At 32.0% G+C, this 21,228-nt stretch overlaps 1 protein-coding gene across 1 annotated transcript; it reads left to right on the forward strand.

Annotated features, from left to right (window-relative positions):
* Positions 1-13,066: 13,066 nt before the first annotated feature.
* On the forward strand, positions 13,067-19,926 carry LOC106761082 (replication factor C subunit 2). The gene is made up of 13 exons (XM_014644582.2): positions 13,067-13,276; positions 14,491-14,547; positions 14,621-14,699; positions 14,782-14,861; positions 15,905-16,027; positions 16,124-16,193; positions 16,275-16,348; positions 16,994-17,114; positions 17,632-17,694; positions 18,560-18,619; positions 19,133-19,258; positions 19,341-19,424; positions 19,586-19,926. The coding sequence occupies exons 2-13, from the start codon at positions 14,516-14,518 to the stop codon at positions 19,688-19,690; spliced, it is 1,017 nt and encodes a 338-aa protein (XP_014500068.1). The 5' UTR covers positions 13,067-13,276; positions 14,491-14,515; the 3' UTR covers positions 19,691-19,926.
* Positions 19,927-21,228: the final 1,302 nt, after the last annotated feature.

The following is a 21,228-nucleotide window of genomic DNA, read 5'->3' on the forward strand; positions in this document are numbered from 1 at the left end:
TGTTATATAAATAAGGTGAGTGCGTTTTGTAATGATTTAAAACATTAAAAGAGTAAACATATAAGTTTTTTATAAATATTACTACATTTTAGCATATACTTAGAAAATAATTTAAAAATTATTATAAGTAGAATTATAGACATTAAATATTAAAAGCATATTTAAATGTGTGTTAACTTACCCATTTTTTTTTCTAAATTAGAAACATTAAAAATCTTGGATCTTAAGTTACAACACCATAGCCAACTGTAATATTCCATACTGTGATTGAATAAAATTTCAAAAATAAATACTGAAACTAAATGTCTATTAAAAAATCATCATAATGACATCTACTCATTTATTTATTTAATAAATAGTTCTAATTTATTTGTTTAATATTGAGTAGGAAACAAAATTAGAACTAAATTATGTGGATGTTAATGTAAGTTTGCCACGTGTTTTAGTGTACTTGATAACATTTTATTTTATAGTTGAAATTTTAATCTAGGAAATTATTATATTTTAAAGTAGTTGTAAAATAAATGAGATGGTGGACATGAATTGAACATTTTAAGAGTGAATTAAATGTTATTTTTTAAAGGGATTTGAAAATAAGTGAAGATGTATTACACATAATAAAAAAATATTTTAATTAATAGAAAATTAAAATTATTAAAATATCTTTGGTGATAAAAATAATATAAAATGATATTTTAGAATTATGACTTTTTTAACAAAATTTATTACATATATTGAAAAAATAATAATAATAAATAATTAATACAATAATTTTATAAATATATAATAGTGATAAGTGATATTTTTGTATTTATATAATAAATTTAAATGTCATTGTTTTTATTAAAATTACTGTGTTTAGGAAAGATAATCAATTTCTGTGTTATTTAATTTACATTGATGAGATGTAACATTAAGAATCTTGCAGCTAGAGCTGTCAAAACGAGTAACCTAGCTCGATCTGACCCAGTTTACCATAGGTTGGTCACTTAATGAGTCAACTCAACCCGATTCATTTATTAGCGAGCCAGAAAAATTCAAACCCTGTCGACCTACCACGGGTTGATGGGTAAACGGATTGGCTCACTAACTCACTTAAATACAATTTTTTTAAAATAAAAAAATTATAAACTTTCTATAATTTAAATCTAAACAAATTTCACTTCTAAATTTCACTCCCAGAGTGTTTAATTAATTTTGAAAATATGGAACTTAAATAATTATTTCAAGCAAAAAAGTAATAATAAATATTTTTTTACAAAATTAAAATTAAATTTTAATAAAATAAAATTAGGTAGGTGGGTTGGTGGGCCAACTCGGCCCACCACGAGTTCAACCCGCATGAGCCGAGTTTAAATGAGTCGGGTTGAAACCTGACCCGCATAAAGAAAATATATTTTTTCAAACCCAAGCAGGGCCGAACCCGTGGTGAGCCAGGTTGCCTCGCGGGTTGTAATCCATTTTGACAACTCTACTTGCAGCATAAAGCATAACAAAAACTAAGCATATCAAAACTAGAACAATTAAATCAACAATTTTTACTATGAAATATTATATTAATATTAATATTATTAATAAATGTAGACGATGAAATCTATAATTCATTAAAGAGGTTTGAAATTTAACCTTGCAGTTTAGGAATTGTAAAATAATATCAGGTTAAATATGTCATTTTAATTTTTTTCCTTTAAATCTCTACATATAAAAGGGTGATAAAAAAAACCTTATATCCTACAAATTATTTGAATTTGTTGTCTCCAAATCACTAGATGTAGGTGAATATGATGCACGTGAGGAACTAGATGTTGAAGACACTCAAGAAGCTCAAAACTTTATTGTTACAAAAACAGAAACTGGTGCAAAACCTCTTAAAGATTGGATAGTTCCTAAAGATGTGTCAAAAAGCAACATTATAGGTGATATTACAAAGGGTATGTCTACAAGAAGACAACTAAATCAATTATGCACGAATGTGGCCTTTGTATCGCAAATAGAACCAAAGAATGTTAATGATGCGTTGAAATATGAAAATTTGTTCTTGGCAATGCAAGAAGAATTGAAAAAATTCAAAAGGAACAATGTGTGGGAACTTGCTCCAAGGAAAAATATTGAACAAGTGATAGGAACAAAGTGGATTTTTAGACACAAAATGGATGATTCAAGAGCTATCATTAAGAACAAAACAAGACTTGTGGCAAAAGGATACATCCAACAAGAAGGCATTGATTATGATGAGACTTATGCACCTGTACCAAACTTGAAGCAATAAGAATTCTACTTGCCATTGCATCAATGCTTAACTTCAAACTTTATCAAATGAATGTGAAGAGTGCATTTCTAAATGGCTACATCAAGGAATAATTATTTGTGGAACAACCGCCTAACTTTCAAAAAGAGTGAGTGACAGCCCCTAAGTCTCAAAAACCAAGACTTTGAAAATTTCCCAAATCTTTACACCAAACACCAATTTAGCAAGGTTCACCTCCAAACTTAGCTAACTTGAAAACCATTCAAATTAAAAATTTTGTTGCACCAAGATTTTGATACTGGTCATTTGGGGATATAAACAGTGCATTCTAGTCCCTAAGTCTTAAAAACCATGACTTTGAAAATTTTCCAAATAATGCCACCCAAAACAAACTTAGCCAAGTCTCACCACCATACCTGGCTAACTTAAAACCCAACTAAATTGAAAAAATTCTTGCACCAAGATTTTTACGATAGTAACTTTGGGATATAAAGAGTGCACTCCAGTCCACAAGTCTCAAAAACCAAGACTTTGAAAAAATCTCAAATTTTGACACCAAGCACCTACTTAGCCAAGTCTCACAACCAATCTTGGTTACCCTTAAAACCAACCAAATTGACAAATTTCTTGCATAAAGATTTTGACACCAGTTATTTGAGGATTTAAAGAGTGCATTCCACCCCTAAGTCGCAAAAACCAAGGCTTTGAAAATTTTTCAAAACTGCCACCAAGCACCACCTTAGCCAAGTCTCACCACCGAACGTAGCTTGCTTGAAAACCAACCAAATTTACAAATTTCTTGCACCAAGATTTTGACCTTAGTCATTTCGGGATATAAAGAGTGCATTCCAAATGTAAGTCTAGAAAATAAAGACTTCAAAAATTTCCAAATCTTGCTACCAAGCACCAACTTAGTCAAGTCTCACACCAAGCTTCACTAGCTTGAAAATCAACCAAAATGACAAATTTTTTGCACCAAGATTTTGACAGTAGTCAATTGGGGATAAAAAGAGTGCATTCTTGCCCCTAAGTCTCAAAAAGCAAGACTTTGAAAACTTTCCAAATCTTGGAACCAAGTACTAACTTAGCCAAGTCTCACCATCAAACTTGGCTAGCTTTACAACAAACCAAATTAACAAATTTATTGCACCAAGATTTTGACACTAGTCATTTGGGGATATAAACAGAACATTCCAGCCCTTAAGTCTCAAAACCCAAGACTTTGAAATTTCTCAAATCTTTGTACTAAGCACCAACTTAAGCAAGTCTCATCACAAAAAATTTGCTAGCCAGAATACAAACTATATTGAAAAATTTATTGCACCAAAATTTTTATAGTAATCACTTGGGGATATAAACAGTGCATTTATGTGCCTAAGTGTCAAAAATCAAAACTTTGAAAACTTCCCAAATCTTAACAACAAGCACCAACTTAGCCAAGTCTCACCATCAAACTTGGCTAGCTCGCAAACCACCCAAATTTAAAAAGTTATTCCACCAAGATTTTGACACTAGTCAGTTGGGGATATAAATAGTGCATGACAACACCTAAGTCTAAAAACAAAGACTTTGAAAATTTCCAAATCTTTGCACAAAGCATCAACTTAACCAAGTCTCACCTCCAAACTTAGCTAGCTTGAAAACCATTCAAATTAACAAATTCATTGCACCAAGATTTTGATATTGGTCATTTGGCGATATAAAGAGTGTATTCCAGCCCGTAAGTCTCAAAAACCAAGACTTTGAAAATTTTTTAAATCATGCCACCCAACACTAACTTAGCCAAGTCTCACATCCAAACCTGGCCAGCTTGAAACCCAACCAAATTGAAAAATTTCTTGCACCAAGATTTTTACGATACTTGTTTTGGGATATAAAGAGTGTATTCCAACACCTAAGTCTCAAAAACCAAGACTTTGAAAAAATCTCAAATCTTGGCACCAAGCACCAACGTAGCCAAGTCTCACCACCAATCTTGGCTAGCCTTAAAACCAACCAAATTGACAAATTTCTTGCACCATGATTTTGATACCAGTTATTTGGAGATATAAAGAGTGCATTCCATCCCTAAGTCTAAAAAACCAAGACTTTGAAAATTTTTCAAATCTTGCTACCAAGCACCACCTTAGCCGAGTCTCACCACCAAACGTACAAAATTTTTACAGTAATCATTTTGGCATATAAAGAGTGCATTCCAGTTCCTAAGTGTCAAAAACCAAAACTTTGAAAACTTCCCAAATCTTAGCACCAAACACAAACTTAGCCAAGTCTCTTAACCAAACTTGGCTAGCTAGAAAACCACCATAATTGAAAATTTTCTTCTACCAAGATTTTGATACTAGTCAGTTGGGGGATATAAAGAGTGAATTACAGCCCCTAAGTCTCAAAAAGCAAGACTTTGAAAATTTTCCAAATCTTTGCACCAAGAACCAACTTAACCAAGTCTCACCTCCAAACTTAACTAACTTGAAAACCATTCAAATTAACAAATTCGCTAGACGAAGATTTTGATATTGGTCAATTGGGGATATAAAGAGTACATTCCAACCCCTAAGTCTAAAAAACCAAGACTTTGAAAGTTTTCCAAATCATGTCACCCAACACCAACTTAGTCAAGTCTCACCTCCAAACCTGACTAGGTTGAAACCCAACCAAATTGAAAAATTTGTTGCACCGAGATTTTGATACCACTTATTTAGGGATATAAAGAGTGCATTTCACTCCTATGTCTAAAAAACCAAGACTTTGAAAATCATATCTAGAGTAAGATGTTTCAAGATCCTCTTAACGCAAAAAACGGTACCAATTAAAAAATTTGACATTTAAATCTTGCGAAATTTAAATAAAATTCTAACTTCAAAAAAATATAATCCAATTACAAAATTCCAAAATTAACAAAATGAATCAAGAAATAAACTTAAATCCAATTATATTATTTCTGAAATTTGATAACTCAAAACTTTAAATAAAAAATTGCTCCTACTCTCGCGTCTCTATCATGCATATGGAGTATTTGCTACATTCCCTGCTCCCGTATAACCAAGGGTCATACAATCATCGCAAGACACACACACAACCACAAGCACAAATAAATATAGGTAAGCTACCATAACACGACCAATAACAATAAAATATGTACATGACAAGTAAACACAACTTAATAAGTATCATTCATCTACAGTGTTACCCTTACTCACATAATTGTTTCTACATCATAAACATAATCAAGATCAGATGTACCTCCATTAGAATTAACCTCATCATGAATCCTTCATCATGAATCACACCATGAGGCTTCACAATACCATAACTCCATAGTGAAAAGAATTAGTGACACTCTTGTACCTTACCTCAAACTTGTAGCTTCCCCACAGGTCCCATGTAGCCTCTCCTACAGGTCTGCTCGAGTAGTCTCGCCTACTTGGCTAAGGAACATGATAAAGAATCTTCAAGGGGTACGAATTTGAGAACAAATCCTCTTCAAGAAGGAGGGTATGTTTGAGGACTATCTCCTGAAACATATTTGAGAAGAACCTGAAGAAGGACATTTCGAATTCAAAGGATCTATGACAAGGTCAAAAATCAAAACATGTCTTCTTGAATCTTAAATCTTATAATCTTCCATGAAGAGAAAATTTTAAAGAACGTCAAGATCATGAGCACAATTGAAGAATAATTTAGGAAATTAAATAAATTATATTTATTTATTTTAATTACAAACAATTTGTTTCTATTTTTCAAGTTATTTTTAGACCCAATGCCATTGGACTTTCTTTTAGGGTTGCTTAGGTGCCTTAAACATTTATACGTGTATATAGGGGCACCAAATACATATGTAGATTTTGGGGAAGTCATAATATATGCATTGCATTTTTTAGAGTGGATTCTCTTGGTTCTTGGTTTAGAACTCTGATTCTTATTAAAGATTAACATCTTTGTGACGAGTCTTCCTTGACTTATCAATTTGCTATATTGTGGAGTCTCAATCTCTGTCTTATTTCGCGTTCTTCTCTGGTTTATTTTTATTGTGCCCTTGAGGATTCAAATTCAGAAAAGATCGTACTCTTTCCTGAATAGGATCATATCATCTGAGAAGAAGAACATAAAAAATAAGAAAATTAAAAACTCAAAGGAATTGGGTTTTGGGTTTTTTTTTTTAGTATGACAGAAAATTAAGATAAAAGAGGATATTCAAACCAGAACCTTGCTCTAGATACCAGATGATATGATCCCGTCCAGGAAAGAGTACAATCTTTTCTAAATTTGAGTCTTCAAGGGGCACAATAAAAATAAATCAGAGAAGAATGTGGAATAAGACAGAGGTGAGAATGCCACAATCTAGCATTATAAGTCAAGGAAGATTCGTCACAAAGATGTTAATCTTTGATAAGAATCACAATTCTAAGCCAAGAACCAAGAGAATCCTCTTTAAAAAAATGCAACACATATATTTTCTTAGAGAGGATTCCATGATTAGATGTTCCTTTGCAAGAAACCCTGTGAGTCATGGAAGGAGCAAACACATAGAAGTGAAGTGTCACTTCTTGAGGGACATGGTGAGCAAAGGGAAGCTAGAGTTAGCCTATTGCAAGGCCAAATGAAAGTGGGCGGATCTTTTCACAAAAGCACTGAAGATTGACAACTTTGAGTATCTAAGAAAGGAGATTGAGGTTATATCTCTTAAGGCTTGAATTAAGGAGGAGTGTTAGGAGATTATAACTCAAGCCTCCGATTGTTAGTTTTTTTTTTAAAAAAAATTTGTTATTTCTGTTTTTTTCCTTTTGTCATAGACTTGTATAAATACGGTACACCTCTGGTTCAAACTACGCATTCTAATATAGTTTAGAAATTCACTTTCACTGTTTTGCTTTTCATCTCATTAAGTCGCTTGGTCGCATTGTGCCTACGCTCGCGCCGGTCGGCCACATCGTGCCTACGCTTATGCTACTTGGTCGTAACCGTTCGGTCGCTCCCACACATCGCTCGGTCACGGTCGCTGCTCGTTTAAACCATCCTTCTCTTCCTTTTCTAACATGCACTACTCACGCAACTCCGAAAACCTTCACGGAGTGTAACTCTGAAAACCACCACAAAACACAAAAATCTCAAGCATCAGAACCCAAAAGAATTTTTCCCAATCAAAACCTTAACCTTCTCAATCGGAACCCTAATTCCAATCAGGAAAAACCAGACCTGCAAAGAAGATCAAAACCAACTCAAACGCGAAACAACAATCCAAAAATTTGGTGAGCACCCAAAACCCTAACTCGCAAAATTGGATGAGGAGGATAAGAAGAATAAGTCCTCTGTCCTTGCGCCGCGAAAAGCTGCCACCGCAACACACACCGTTGTGAAGCGAACATCGCGCCCTCAACACGACTCTACCGCTCAGTCGTCGCGCTCTGGCTGACATCATTGCGCCAACGATGATCCCTCCAGATTGGTTGCCCACGAGAAAGAGAGGAGAAAGAAGTTGGAGTTTGAACCCTCGCATAAGTTGTAGGGTGCCCTTGTCGTGCTTTAGCCACTAAAGTTGCGTCTGCCGCGATGAAGAAAAGTGCAGAAGCCTCAAGCTTCCAGGTTTCACGTGATGAAGAAAAAAAGAAAAAAAAAGGGCAGGATGAGGGCAACCTGTGTGGCCCTTCGGAGGAGATAAGGGTTGGACACTTAATTGGGTTCCATTGGTTCAACCCAATTGGAAACAAAAAGAGAAAGAAAAAAAAAACTCTAGGCTTTAGGAAACGATTCGGTCACTGATTAAGGATTTAGTTTTAAAAAGGTTTAAATGCTTACTTGGTCCGTAAGTTAAGTGATTATTTTTAGTTTAGTACCCGATTTTAAAAGTGTAGATATTGGATCCGAAATTTATAAAAATTGTATGAATGAAGTTCTACCTGTTAAGTGAGTAGTAACAACGTTAACTCCACGCTGACGTGGCTGCATTTTTTTTCTCTATGCTTTTCTCTCTTTTTTATTTCTCTGAATATTAATTAAAAACACGAAAGTGAAACACATCGTGTTGTGTGCACATCATGTTGCATACTTTAACATTAATTAGAAGAGAAACACATATTGTTGTATGCACAACAGCACAAAAACAACAAATCGAGGCAATTAATTAAATCGGGGCAATATAATAATAATAATAAAATAATATAATAATAATAATAATAATATTAGTAACATAATTTAATAATATAAATTACATTATAAATTAATTTAAACGTAAACATATTTAAATGTAAATTTAATATGCATGTTATACTACTTTACCAAATAAAATATCATCATTAATACTTTTAATAACTACAAAGTCACTTACTATATTTAAATTGATTGATTAATATTGTGTACACTTGTTTCTCCTGTAGGAAAAACTCTCCAAGCTCAGGAACCCCAATGGCTCTTCTAATTCCACGACTGCAATTTGCTCCAGCAACAAAAGCTTCTCGAATCTCATCCACAATTCCCTTTTGTCTAGATACTCCCTTTTGTCCAAATATGGAAACAACACTAGTAACGACACATCGACCCAGATGAAACAACAATCATATTTGGAACGAAAAGCAACGTCAGGATCCTTGAGCAAGGTTGTGAGGTAAGTGTTAGAGCCACCAACGATAATGAGTAGGTGTCCATTTTGAACGATTATCAAGAGCGAGAAGGACATGGTTGCAGAAGTCATGAATGATGAAACCGTAATCAAGGTCGTCAATGATGGCAAGAAGATGATGGGGAATGCTTGAACGTTGAGACTCTGAAACCTTGTTGGTGATGATGTTAAGACACTTATCAACTTGGATTTTGTCAGAGTTGATTATTTCAGAGGGAAATTGAAGGCTTCAAAACTGTAGAAAGAAAAAAGAAAAGTGTTACAATTATGAAAATCATTAATATAAAAAAAGAAAAAAACTGGGAGTTGTAGAAAGAGGAGATGAGAGTGAAGAAAAAAATCAGATTTTGATTGCCATGTCAGCTCAGAGTTAACGTTGGAGAGGACTTCATTCATACAATTTTTACAACTTTGGGATCCAATACATGTAGTTTTAAAATCGGATACTAAACTGAAAAAACTCACTTAACATAGGGACCAACTAAACATTTAAACCTTTTTAAAACTAGCCTTAATTCCTATTAACCTTAATTAAAAGAATCTCCAAAACCCTAATTTGATTTTAATTGCAATTAAATGAAACCCTACTTTATTATATTCCTAAAAAAACTTTAATCTCTCCTCGCAAAAAATTCGATTACTTGAATTCTCATAGCATTAAATTACATGAATTCAATTATAGAATTCAATTAAGTAAAATTCAATGGATTGAAATCCAAATGGATATTAACATAATAATACCCAATAAGCAATGCCATTTATTTATGATTAAAAGTATCATCTAAAAATTCAAAAATCATCCTACCAAACCAGAAATATTCAATCATGATATTAAGCATTAAATTAATTAACCACAATTTAAATGCAAAGGTAGCTTTTCATAATCATAAAACATACTCAACAAAATTTCCATATTCATCGTACAATAAAGAAAAAGTAAGCTTCTCATATCTTAGCCAATTATAAAGCTTTAACTATAAAGATCAATCAATCACAAACCCTTCTCCTTTCTTCTAAACCCTTCTCCTTTCTTCTAAAAAATATACTTTTCTCCTCTTCGGTCTCTCTACGTTGCTCTCTTTTCCTTTCTTTCAAATTTTACGTATCTCTCTTTTTACGCTTTCTTTCTTTTTATTTATTGAAGTATAGTGTTTCTTAAAATCTCTCAATAAGTATTTTTTTTTAAACATAACTAGTACATTTTAAATATTTTATTTTTCTGTTTTATTTTATTTCAAGTGTAGGCCTTTACTTCTTACACCCCAATTATAATTCATACACTTCAAAATACAACGGGTAAAAGACATCCTTGCCCTTAGATAAATCCTAAACAAACATTTCTACCAACAAGCCAACACATTACATTGCACTTATATTAACAAAACCATTAAATAACATAAAACTTTATGTTTTAATCAAGAGTATAACACATATCCACTTAGTCCACCAAAGAACTCTTACCAAATAAGCTACACAACACATTATGATAACTTGCAACTTTCATTAAAATTACTTGAGTTTCATTACATTATTATTCACAAGCCTTATATTTTCTTAGGTCTTACAAAGCGTGGTGGTCTTTAGAGGAAGCCGATTTTGATCGCGGTGGTTACCAAAGAAAAAAGATACTCGATGACAGAGAAAAAAGACACATTGCAACAAATAATGGACAACAATAAAAGAAGCATTATAATTAATGAGAGACAAAGTGGTGAAAGAAATTCAAAAAACTTGGTTATGATACCATATAAAATTATATATATTCTTAATGAATATGTGTCTAATGCAAACCATACAACATATATTTATAACATAATACATAATCAATAATAATAATAATAATTAAGAATCAATCATCCTAATTTCCCATATTACGTAACCCCTAATTTTCTATAAATAATTATTATTATAATTATTATAAATACTATTTATTATATTAATTTTGGAGAAGAAAAAGCCCTCTCTTTAAAAAAAGCTTTGCTTACAAATCCTCCTTTTCTAAAAGAGGCTAAAATTAGGTTTGAGAAGATGTAACTAGTAGAAAGTGTTGGAATTGGAAGAGTGTTATTTGCTGGAAAGGCAACCATAGCAAGTAATATCTTGCAACTGTGCATGGAGCGTTTTTCAGTGCCATGAGAGAGGCTCCAAACATTTAAAATTTAGAAAAGAAAGTAAAAGACCATTCAATTTTTTTTTAATATTGAATATTTGTTTTTCTTATATATTTTAAAATATTTATTTATTTTATTAACTTTGTTTAATCAATATTTGCAGAACTAATAAATTACTCAAATTAAAATTGTAAATAATTATATGTATTTTAAAATATTTGATATTAAAAAATGATAATTTACTTTTTTTACATTAAATATTTAATAATATTTTACATTCTTTATGTGATTTTTATTTTTTCATCAAAATTAATTAATTGATATTATATTAAAAAAATGGATACCGGATATATTCCGGTGGAAATTTCCATGTCTAATTCTATTGTGATCCTTATTTTATAGTGACTTGAAATAATTGACTATAATTAAACACATAAGTAATTATTATGTTTTTCACTTAATTCAACTAATTATTTTGAAACAATTTTAATAATGATTATACGTAACTAATTATTTGTCAAAATATAATTTTTAAATTGTATAATATAATCAACTTTATAAAATGATAGATTATTTGTGATTTTATTCTAATTGATTATTGAATTTAAAACATACAAAAATAATTTTTTAATACAAAATTTGGTTAATTATTATTCTATATTTAACAACTATAAGACAAATGAAGGTACAATGTAATCATTATTTTAATGATGTAATTATCATAAAAATATAATTATAATTGTTAGACTAGGTCATTGTCTTTTGTACTAATCAAAATAATTGCAACATTGTCTTTTAGTAGAATTGCAAGAGATTTATTAAATGAAATTGTCAAACAAATTACTTTTATTTTTGTTGGAAGATAATGTTTATAAAAGTTGTTCATCGGAGTTTAAATTGTATTCGAAAAATAAATGTTTATTGAAATTAATTAGAAGAATGTAAATCAAAATTAATAAAGTTGTATTTTACATAACTAGAAAATTACTAATAAAAAAACAATTGATTAGTAATGTAGAGTAATTAAAAAGAGAATTGAAGAAAAAAATAAAAAACTTCACTCTCATTTTTCATCTTTTGTCTCCTTTCGTCATCAATCATTATTTCTCTCTATTTTCATTAAATTTCCCATTAAACTTTTATTTTTTTAATCTAATCACACTTTACAATAGTTTAGTTGATGAGTATTTTGAATCGATCAGATCTATAAATAAAATAAAATTCTATTTACTTTATATAATTATTCATATCTTATCTTTTTATTGTTTAATCATCAATCTTAATAGGACAAGTGGAGAAAAGTTATACTCTCGACTTATTTTATTATTATTATTATTATTATTTTTTCATATTTTAACAATTTGTTATAGGTATTTGGTTTTAAGTAATTATACTTATTAAGTTGTGGATTTAAGAAATTTAGGCTTATAATATTATAAAATAGAAAAACTAATTGGTTGAATAAAAACCATTTAAATTCAAATTCATGAAGTGCAATAATTATGGGTTTGAGTGAATATTTTTTTTTAAGAAAAGGAAAAGTTAACAACATAAAATTCGAAGTCCACTCAACAACATCCAACATACAAACATGAAAAAAAAAGTTAAATATTTAGTAAAAATTGAAATTAGTCTCTCTTTGAAACTTTGACTTAATTTAATCTTCTAACTTTAAAAATGTATAAATTTAGTTCTTTTAACTGAATTTTGTTAGGTTTATTTGATATTTCAAACATGTTTGATGATAGCAATTGGATTGTTTATCCTGTTTGACCATTTTTGCTTTAACTGAAAAAAAACTTTTGAAACATCAAATAAAATTAACAAAATTAGGTTAAAAGGACTAAATTCATAAGTTTCTAAAGTTGGTGACTAAACTAAACAAAAGTTTTGAAAAGAGACTGATTCCAATTTTCATTGAAAGTTAAGGGAAAAAAACATATTTAATAAAAAAAAAAGCAAAAAATATAAGAAAGAAAAAAATAATTCATAATGTATTTTTTTTTGTTTTCTACGCAATGGCATTTTAGTAAAATTAGATGAAATTTTCCCGCGGGAAAAGTACTCTCGCAACATGTTCACTCCTTAGCCAAATAATTGGGACCCTAATTTCAAAATAAGAACAGAAAACCCTCACCACCTAAACCCTCTTCCTCTATTTACGATCTCAATTCCCAATTTATTTCACCCTTCCATCTCAGACTTGCGATTGTGATATTTTTTTCTTTCCTTTTGACTCGTTGCGTGCTCGCTCGGCGGTTCTCGTCGTTCCGCTGAAGTGTTCTATTTTAGTCATATAATCTGGTATTTTATTATTCTCTCTCATTCTCAATATTCCTATTTGAATGTTATTATCAGTGTTTATTTTTTGCTTTTCATTCATTGTCTCAGTGCTTGTCTTCGTAATTGTTTGGTGCATTGGCACGTACAGAATTGGAAACAAATGTTCCGTACATGTTTAGTAGTACCCAGCATTTACGAGAAGACTCTAAGTAATGATTTTGCTTGAAACATGTTAATGTTTGCCTTTTGAAATGTTAAATAGTTGCATATTGTTCGTATATTTGTTAGTACATGGTACATTTATGCTAATCAGTAAGTTTGCTCTCACCGGTATGGAATTCGAGTTGAAGTTAGCTAGCTACAAGCCCAAAGGGAAAACAAAACACGAATATCGGCTTAATAAGTAGCAAACATTCTTTTTGTAAGAATTTTCATACTTTGGGCTGTTTGAAACAAGGGTTTTTAACAACATTTAGTTACTGGTGTTTTGTGCTGGGATTGTTTTCAATCTGAAGTGTTATGGAGTAATTTGTTTTGTTTCCCTGGGTTGACTGCAATTTTATTTGTTCTGTAGCAAGACTACTTGAATCAGGGGTCCTCCTTTTTGTTATTTGATCCCATCGTTTTCGTTTGTGGTTGGTGTGCGGTGGTCACTGTCGGTGATATTTTTCTGTACTGTTGCTATGTTCCAAGATATGTTTGTTTGTTTGGACATGTATTTCAGGATGTACAATGCAAGGTCATGAAACTTTGTTGTGGCTATTTTTCTCCAGTCCATCTTTCATACTGCCCTTTGCGCCATGTTTTTCTTTGAATAGTTTAAACTTCAGACTCCATCTGTTTGTACTTGCTGCATGTATGATTGCCCTCTTAGTGCATCAGATACACTCAAAATTTTGTATGATATTTTAAGAAGCAATAGAAGTCACAAATTCGATTATGCACTATCTTATATATCCATATTCTATTGCTTCCATTTTTGTTACAAAACAACTTAAGTTTCCTATTGGAAGGCTTAACAGCAGGTTTCTCACAACTGGGCCTGGTTTTAAGTTCTTATGCACCAAATGAAGATAGTAACTGTTAAGAATCTGACATTAAAACACCTCATTTTCCTATAGTGATATGCAACCTCCCAGTAGCTATTTATATTGTTATTTTGTATTATTTATGGTCTGATATGATACTGTCTTGATATTTTCTGTTTCTAAACTTTTACTTTTTCTTTTTAATAGTGCCTGAAAATAGACGGTGCCAATCATGCAGAGCTCTCAACAATGGGTCGAGAAATAGTAATATAAATTTTCTTTCAATTATTTCTATATCTTATTCTGTACAAATCTAATTTTGCATGCTGTAACCCAGCCGACCAAGGCAAGTGAAAGATGTTGCCTACCAAGAGGAAGTTGTTCGAGTTCTAACAAATACACTTGAAACTGGAAGTGTAATTACCCTTTCTGAACGCCTACCTCTCCCTTATGTCCTCCTCTTCTTCCTCACTGAATCAAGTCAATATTGTATTGCAGTGCCCCCACATGCTCTTCTATGGTCCTCCCGGCACTGGAAAAACAACTACTGCCCTTGCAATTGCCCGTCAGCTTTTCGGGTATCCCTCTTTGGTTTTATTTTCACAATTATAAGAGAGCTTGCTTATTTCTAGCTGTCATGTCAATTTCTTAATTCTGTTGTGTGACTTGTGAGACCTTAATTCTGTCATGTCACTTTTTCTGATAGGGATAAGAAGAGATGGTTAGCCTATGAGAGAAGGAAGAAGTGTAACTAACTGTAACAGCTTAAATGCCTAGGACAGTTAGGATTGGGCGGGTGAGGATGTATAAATAGAGGCCTGTTAGATGGGAGAAGGGTTGTTGATTGAATTGGTTGTTAACAGGTTCAGACCTGTGAAGAGGGTTAAGCCTCTGCATTCTCTGTACAGATACACTACTGTGAATAATATACAGTTTTCCTATCTTCTTTGTGTCTTTTGGAGAGGAAGAGAGTTCTTGAATTAGGTTCCCAATTTAGGAAGCTAACATTTTCTCTGTAAATAAAAGTAAACAGAGCTACTAAATAATAACTAATCAAGAATCCAAGATTGACTACTTACATAGTAGAAACCAAGGTGATACAAACTCTCTGTTAAAAATTTCTCTTAATATATGCTTTGTCACTCTTAAAAGTATTTCGATAAACCTCTGCTAGTTCAGTTACACCATGAAATCATCGACTGAGAAAAAAAAAGGAAATGAAATATGATTTAAGGAATACCTTAAGTTCAAATATTTTCACAAAAGTTACATGGCCCAGTTTCTGAATGTTATATGTTTGTGTACACTACTTGTGAATTCTTGACATGTTGAGTCATAGAGATCCAAAGACTATGCAAATTGTGCATCACTTTAATAGCAACTTAGGTAATAAATTTACCAGGAATATTTTTTTATCAACTATTAGAAATGAAAGAATACTGTAATGCTACAGAGGATCATTTTTGAAGATTGAATTTATCAAAATGTCAATTTTGTCTGTTTTATGAGTTGGGATTCATAGGCAGTAAAAAATGATGCCATTTTCTTCCTTAAGCTAACCTGTTGTGCTAATGGGTACAATGGCACGTGTAATGTAATTTGTAACAACTATATATTGCAGGCCTGAGCTCTATAAGTCCAGGGTGCTGGAGCTGAATGCAAGTGATGATAGAGGGATTAATGTTGTTCGTACAAAGATAAAAGATTTTGCTGCTGTGGCTGTTGGTACTGTTAAGCGTAAGAAGTATGTGAAATCTAATTCTCTTAAGATTCTTTCCTCCTTTATCCGCTTGTAAGATCTGTATGACTTCCTCTTTGTTATGGTGTTTTTATATTTCAGTGGTTATCTTTGTCCACCATTCAAGATTATTGTTCTAGATGAGGCTGATTCAATGACAGAAGATGCTCAGGCATGTTTTCTATGTTTTTCATTTCTAAAGTTGCTTGTCTCAAAGTGTTTTGGTTTCACACCACCTTCAATTGCTGTACAGAATGCCCTGAGGCGTACAATGGAAACGTACTCTAAAGTTACAAGGTTCTTTTTTATATGCAACTATGTGAGCAGGTATCTTTCTTCCATGCTAATATGTACTGTTTATTTTGTTATTCTCATATCTTTTAGGAGCTAATGAGTATTATAGTTACCTTGATAATAGTAATTAATCCATATAATCCAAAAACGGCATGGCTTTTAAAAAAATAATGTTTTCTATATTTGGTTACTTTTTAAAAAATAGTTTTCTGGTTACCTTTTCAATGAGAAAGTATGTTTTCTATATTTGGTTACATTTTAAAAAATAATTTTTTGGGCAACACTGTTTTCTGGGAATAGATATTTACCATGTTTTCCACAAACATTCTTATAGGGAGAAGAAAATCTAACTTCTTTAGTAAAATGGAAAGTTTTTAAGTTATGTTATTGTTATTAAATCGTTTTAGTAAAAGTGACATTACTCTTTGAATTATAGGAAACTTGTATAAATATTCCTGGTATTATATTTGACCAATCAAGTGAAACTCATCATTCATGTGAATCATAATTCTCAGGTTTCATATTTCTCAGGAATCATGGTTCCTGTGTATGAAAATTTTCTTTGGTATCAAATGCCATGTTAGTGTGATATATTGATAGGCCTTTTCCTTTGGTTATTCTTGTACTTTCCAAGGATAGAACACATAGCCTCATATATGGCTGTCATTTTTTTCATAGGATTATAGAACCACTTGCTTCAAGGTGTGCAAAATTCAGGTTCAAGCCATTGTCAGAAGAAATCATGAGCAGCCGGATATTGTACATATGCAAAGAAGAGGGACTCCGTCTTGATGTTGAGGTGAGAACCTTATGGACTATTTAGTTCAATGGATGGGAAGGGAAGGAAGAGAAGGGTTTTTTGATTAGATACCCCGTTTGGTTAAGAGGAAGGGAGGGGAGGGATATGAATGGAGAGGATAAGCAACTCTTTTCTTTTTTGGCTCATAAGGGGAGGGGACAGATTTTTAAAATTAATTTACTTTCATTTCCTTGTTATTTTGGGTTCCAGCGTGTAAATAGGATTATTTTTGTCAATACATTTTAAATGTTTTAATTGGCTCTTAGAAATTGAAGGGGAGCAAAAATTGAACGAGGGATTTTGCTCCCCTCCATTCTCAATCCATCCCCTCTTAGAAATTGAATCAAACAAGAAATTTTATTTAAATCGACCCCTTCAACTACCCTTTCCATTTCTCTCCAACCAAATGCCTTGTCAGTGCTCACACAATGTAGTTATTCCTAAAGTTTTCAATTCTTTATCTATAAAGGTTTTGTTACATCATAATGGATTATTTTACATACCATTGCTTCCACAGGCTCTTTCAACCCTTAGTTCTATTTCTCATGGAGATCTTCGCCGGGCAATCACATACTTGCAGGTGAGTGGCATTTCCTGATCAACACACTCAATTTTCGAACATTTAAGTTATGATTTCTAATTTCTTATAGTTTTCATATGTAATTTAACCGAACCTCTTTACATCAAATAATTTGTGTGTAATCTATGAATGCGATGCTTCAAACATACTCTGATTGACTCCACAAGAATAATGAATAAAATTTCACGTGTTAATTGCGTTCTGTTTCTTAGGAAATAATTGTTACATGAAAAACTGTTTTTTATGGTTATTTTTCTTAAAACGATTGTTTTGCTATTGCATGTTGCCTGATTTTTAGGACATGCTTTCATTTTTTTTATTTATATTTGGTGCTGAATCAACTATTAACATCAATGGAAAGTTGATGCGTGATGAGGTCAAAAGTTTATTGCTGATATGAGAGGGGAGCCTGTATTATGAATAAAATTTGTTTGATTGTAGGAATGTATGCTTTCATCTTCATGCTTTTCTAGTAATGGCATAAAAATAAAACTCAATGGAGAGTCTACAAACACCAGGCTAATAAGAGATGAGGGTCTCTGGTTAAGACTTTCTATTGAAACTTGGTAGAACATAGATGTGTTATGATTTGGGTATTATTTTCGACCTGTTCTATCCTTTTAAAAATATTTTTATAGGGCTCTCCTCCGTGTTGGTTTCCATGTTGATTTTTTTTCACTTAATGCATAACAAATTTATTAGCATAAACTATAAAATTAAATTATCTTGTGTGCTATGATTTAATACACACAATGCTATCACCAGGAAATGTAAATTGCTTTAATCAAGGCAGTCCTACTGAACATAGAGGAATTGTGTGTATCCTTTTTCATTTTTTGAGCTAACTTGGTATATAACATTGCAGTCTGCAGCTCGCTTATTTGGATCTTCAATTTCTTCAGAGAATCTGATTTCTGTGTCTGGGGTAGGTTGTGGCACCACCATCCTGCGACTTTTTCTGTTTCTATGTAATAGATTAAAGTTGTTTATAACATTATTTTGTATGTTGTTTGTATGTATGGTGATTCACATTGGGCTTGAGGATTAAATGACATAATTATTGGCTGAAGGACCAGGATTTTGACTTAAAGTTTTGGATTTACTTTATCATGTGATTTTCCCTCTACCTTTTTTAAGAATATAGATAAAGGGTTTTTAATTTGTCCCGATAGTGTGGTGTCTTGGTATATAAGTTCACAAAATTTGCCATCTAGATGCCATTTTTTGAAGCATTGGAGGTCAGCATTGCATATATTCGTTGATGTGGCCACCTATTTGGGGTCTTCTCTTCAAGCTGTGTGACACTTTTTTGTATCATTAACTAGTTTTCAATCCAATTTGTTGTTGTGACATCGTTTCTGGTAACTATGTACTAGATCACCTCTTTATCTCCGTTCCTGTTTGTCTGGACTTTTTAAAATCTCAATCAATGTATCAGGTTGTTCCAGAAAAAGTTGTGGAGGCAGTTCTTCAAGCTTGCAGGAGTGGTAATTTTGATTTCGCCAACAAGGAAGTCAACAATTTCATTGCAGAGGGATATCCAGCTTCTCAAATGCTTACTCAGGTCTTTATTTGTTTGTTTCTATTTTATTGGGCCAGTTTCATTAAGATTTCTACTGTTACTTATTTCAGTTTTATTTTTCCAGTTATTTGAAGCCATTGTTGAAGAAAATGATCTGTCAGATGAACAGAAAGCAAGAATATCCAAGAAGCTGGGTGAAGCTGATAAGGTTACTTATGACATGATTACACACACTACTTACCCCCTTACTATTTACTATTCCTGGACACATTTTCTTGGTGCTTTTAACTTTTAGGAGCTTTTAAATTTCAGTGAAGTGCAATTGTCTATTTTTTCTTCATGTCTCATTTGTTGCTTATGGAATTGCAGTGTCTAGTTGATGGTGCTGATGAATACTTGCAACTTCTTGATGTGGTCAGCAATACAATGAAGGCTTTTAGCAACATGCCAGAAGAATTTGCTTACGAGTGTTAGATATTAGATAGTCAGCGTATCGGAAGGATACATTTTTCTGCTGTAAAGAAAAAGAAACACGTTTAGTTCTGTATCAGAAAACAAAACTTGATGTCCGTTGTTAACTTTTATGTGGAATTGGACTGCGAAGATCCAGCATGGATAGTTAGACACTAGCCAGGACATTCTTGAGTACAAAATTGACGCGGCGGCAGATAAAGCGAATACATAATCAATTTTCTGTTTTTGCACTTTAATATTTGGTTTAATTACTTCTTTTGTTCTCAGTTTGGTTGAAGTATGTCAAATTCGTCACTCTTTTGGAAAAATGTCAATTTCGTCCCATATAGAAAAAATTTGTATCAATCAAGTTCTTTCTGTTAAATACAAATTAATGGTGTTAAAAACTTAAAGTAAGTTTTGAATAATAACCACTTCATGGGTCCGATCCCTGATTTTGCAGTGGATAAAGTGAGTTTTGAAAGTAATGATTTTTAACGAAGATGACTTGATTGACACAAATTTTTTCTATATGAGGACAAAATTGACATTTTTTTAAAAAAGGAACGAATTTGACACACTTCCATCAAACTGGGGACAAAAGAAACAATTAAACCTAAATATTTAAAGCAGTTAAAGCAGTTCTTCATTTCCGTCTCATCCCAGAACGAATTCAATGCAATTGTTGAATTAAAGATCAGCTGGAGCTCATTGTTTGACATCTTACTCATTTGTTTTATTCAGTATTAAAGATCATGTTTCCACGATTCCTTAGATTACAGAATAAAGGATTGAATGTTGCGGAGAAAGGGGAAGCAACGTTTGTGTAACTTGGGGTCCAAGAATCCTGTGAACCAAGGTTCCAAATGTTCACAAGACCCAAATATAGAAAATTCAGGATAAGACTTTAACATTTATATTAACCGAAGAAAAATATAAAATAAATAAATAAACCAATTAAAATAACTCGGAGTTCGTGGAATTTGAACTGAACTGTGCCAAAATAACAATTGAAACCTACAACATTATGCGCATCGCTCATCTCCTTTGCCATCCGCTTTAAAGCTGTATAGAATGCCTTGTTGTATAAATTCTTTAAGGATATGTAATCTAAATCACGTGAGACTCTTTTTTTATCTTTTGCAATACCAACTTATTAGCAACATTATTTATATTTGTTGTCGGATTCCAAAATATGGATCTATATCTTCATGTTCTTCGGTCACAGTAATTTGGTCAGATGAATTTCTACGATACTTTTCAATGAACCTCCTGTCAATTTCTACAATCTTGGCATACACATTCCTGTCCTACGAGATAAATAACACGAGTAAAGCTCTACACGTTCTTAGAAGGAATATGAAGACACTAGTTATAAAAACCTAAACTTATATTATAAAAGTCTGCCGAAGAAAGTAGTGATGAACGTTATTTTATGAACGTTGCTTTTTCACATTGTCAAAACTGCAAGGCTGGGGCATTCAAAACTGCATTCTTTCACAAGTCAAGGCCCATGCTTTTTTTTTTTCTGTTAAAACCGTTTTGACCACACAACACTG

The sequence above is a fragment of the Vigna radiata genome, chromosome 5 (genome assembly GCF_000741045.1).
Source record: "Vigna radiata var. radiata cultivar VC1973A chromosome 5, Vradiata_ver6, whole genome shotgun sequence".
In the NCBI taxonomy this organism is placed as follows: domain Eukaryota; kingdom Viridiplantae; phylum Streptophyta; class Magnoliopsida; order Fabales; family Fabaceae; genus Vigna; species Vigna radiata.

Coding starts and splice junctions, on each gene's coding strand:
- LOC106761082 (XM_014644582.2), top strand. CDS start 14,516: ATGCAGAGCTCTCAACAATGGGTCGAGAAATA. Junction 14,548..14,620: donor CAACAATGGGTCGAGAAATA/GTAATATAAATT, acceptor GCTGTAACCCAG/CCGACCAAGGCAAGTGAAAG. Junction 19,425..19,585: donor AGCTGGGTGAAGCTGATAAG/GTTACTTATGAC, acceptor ATGGAATTGCAG/TGTCTAGTTGATGGTGCTGA.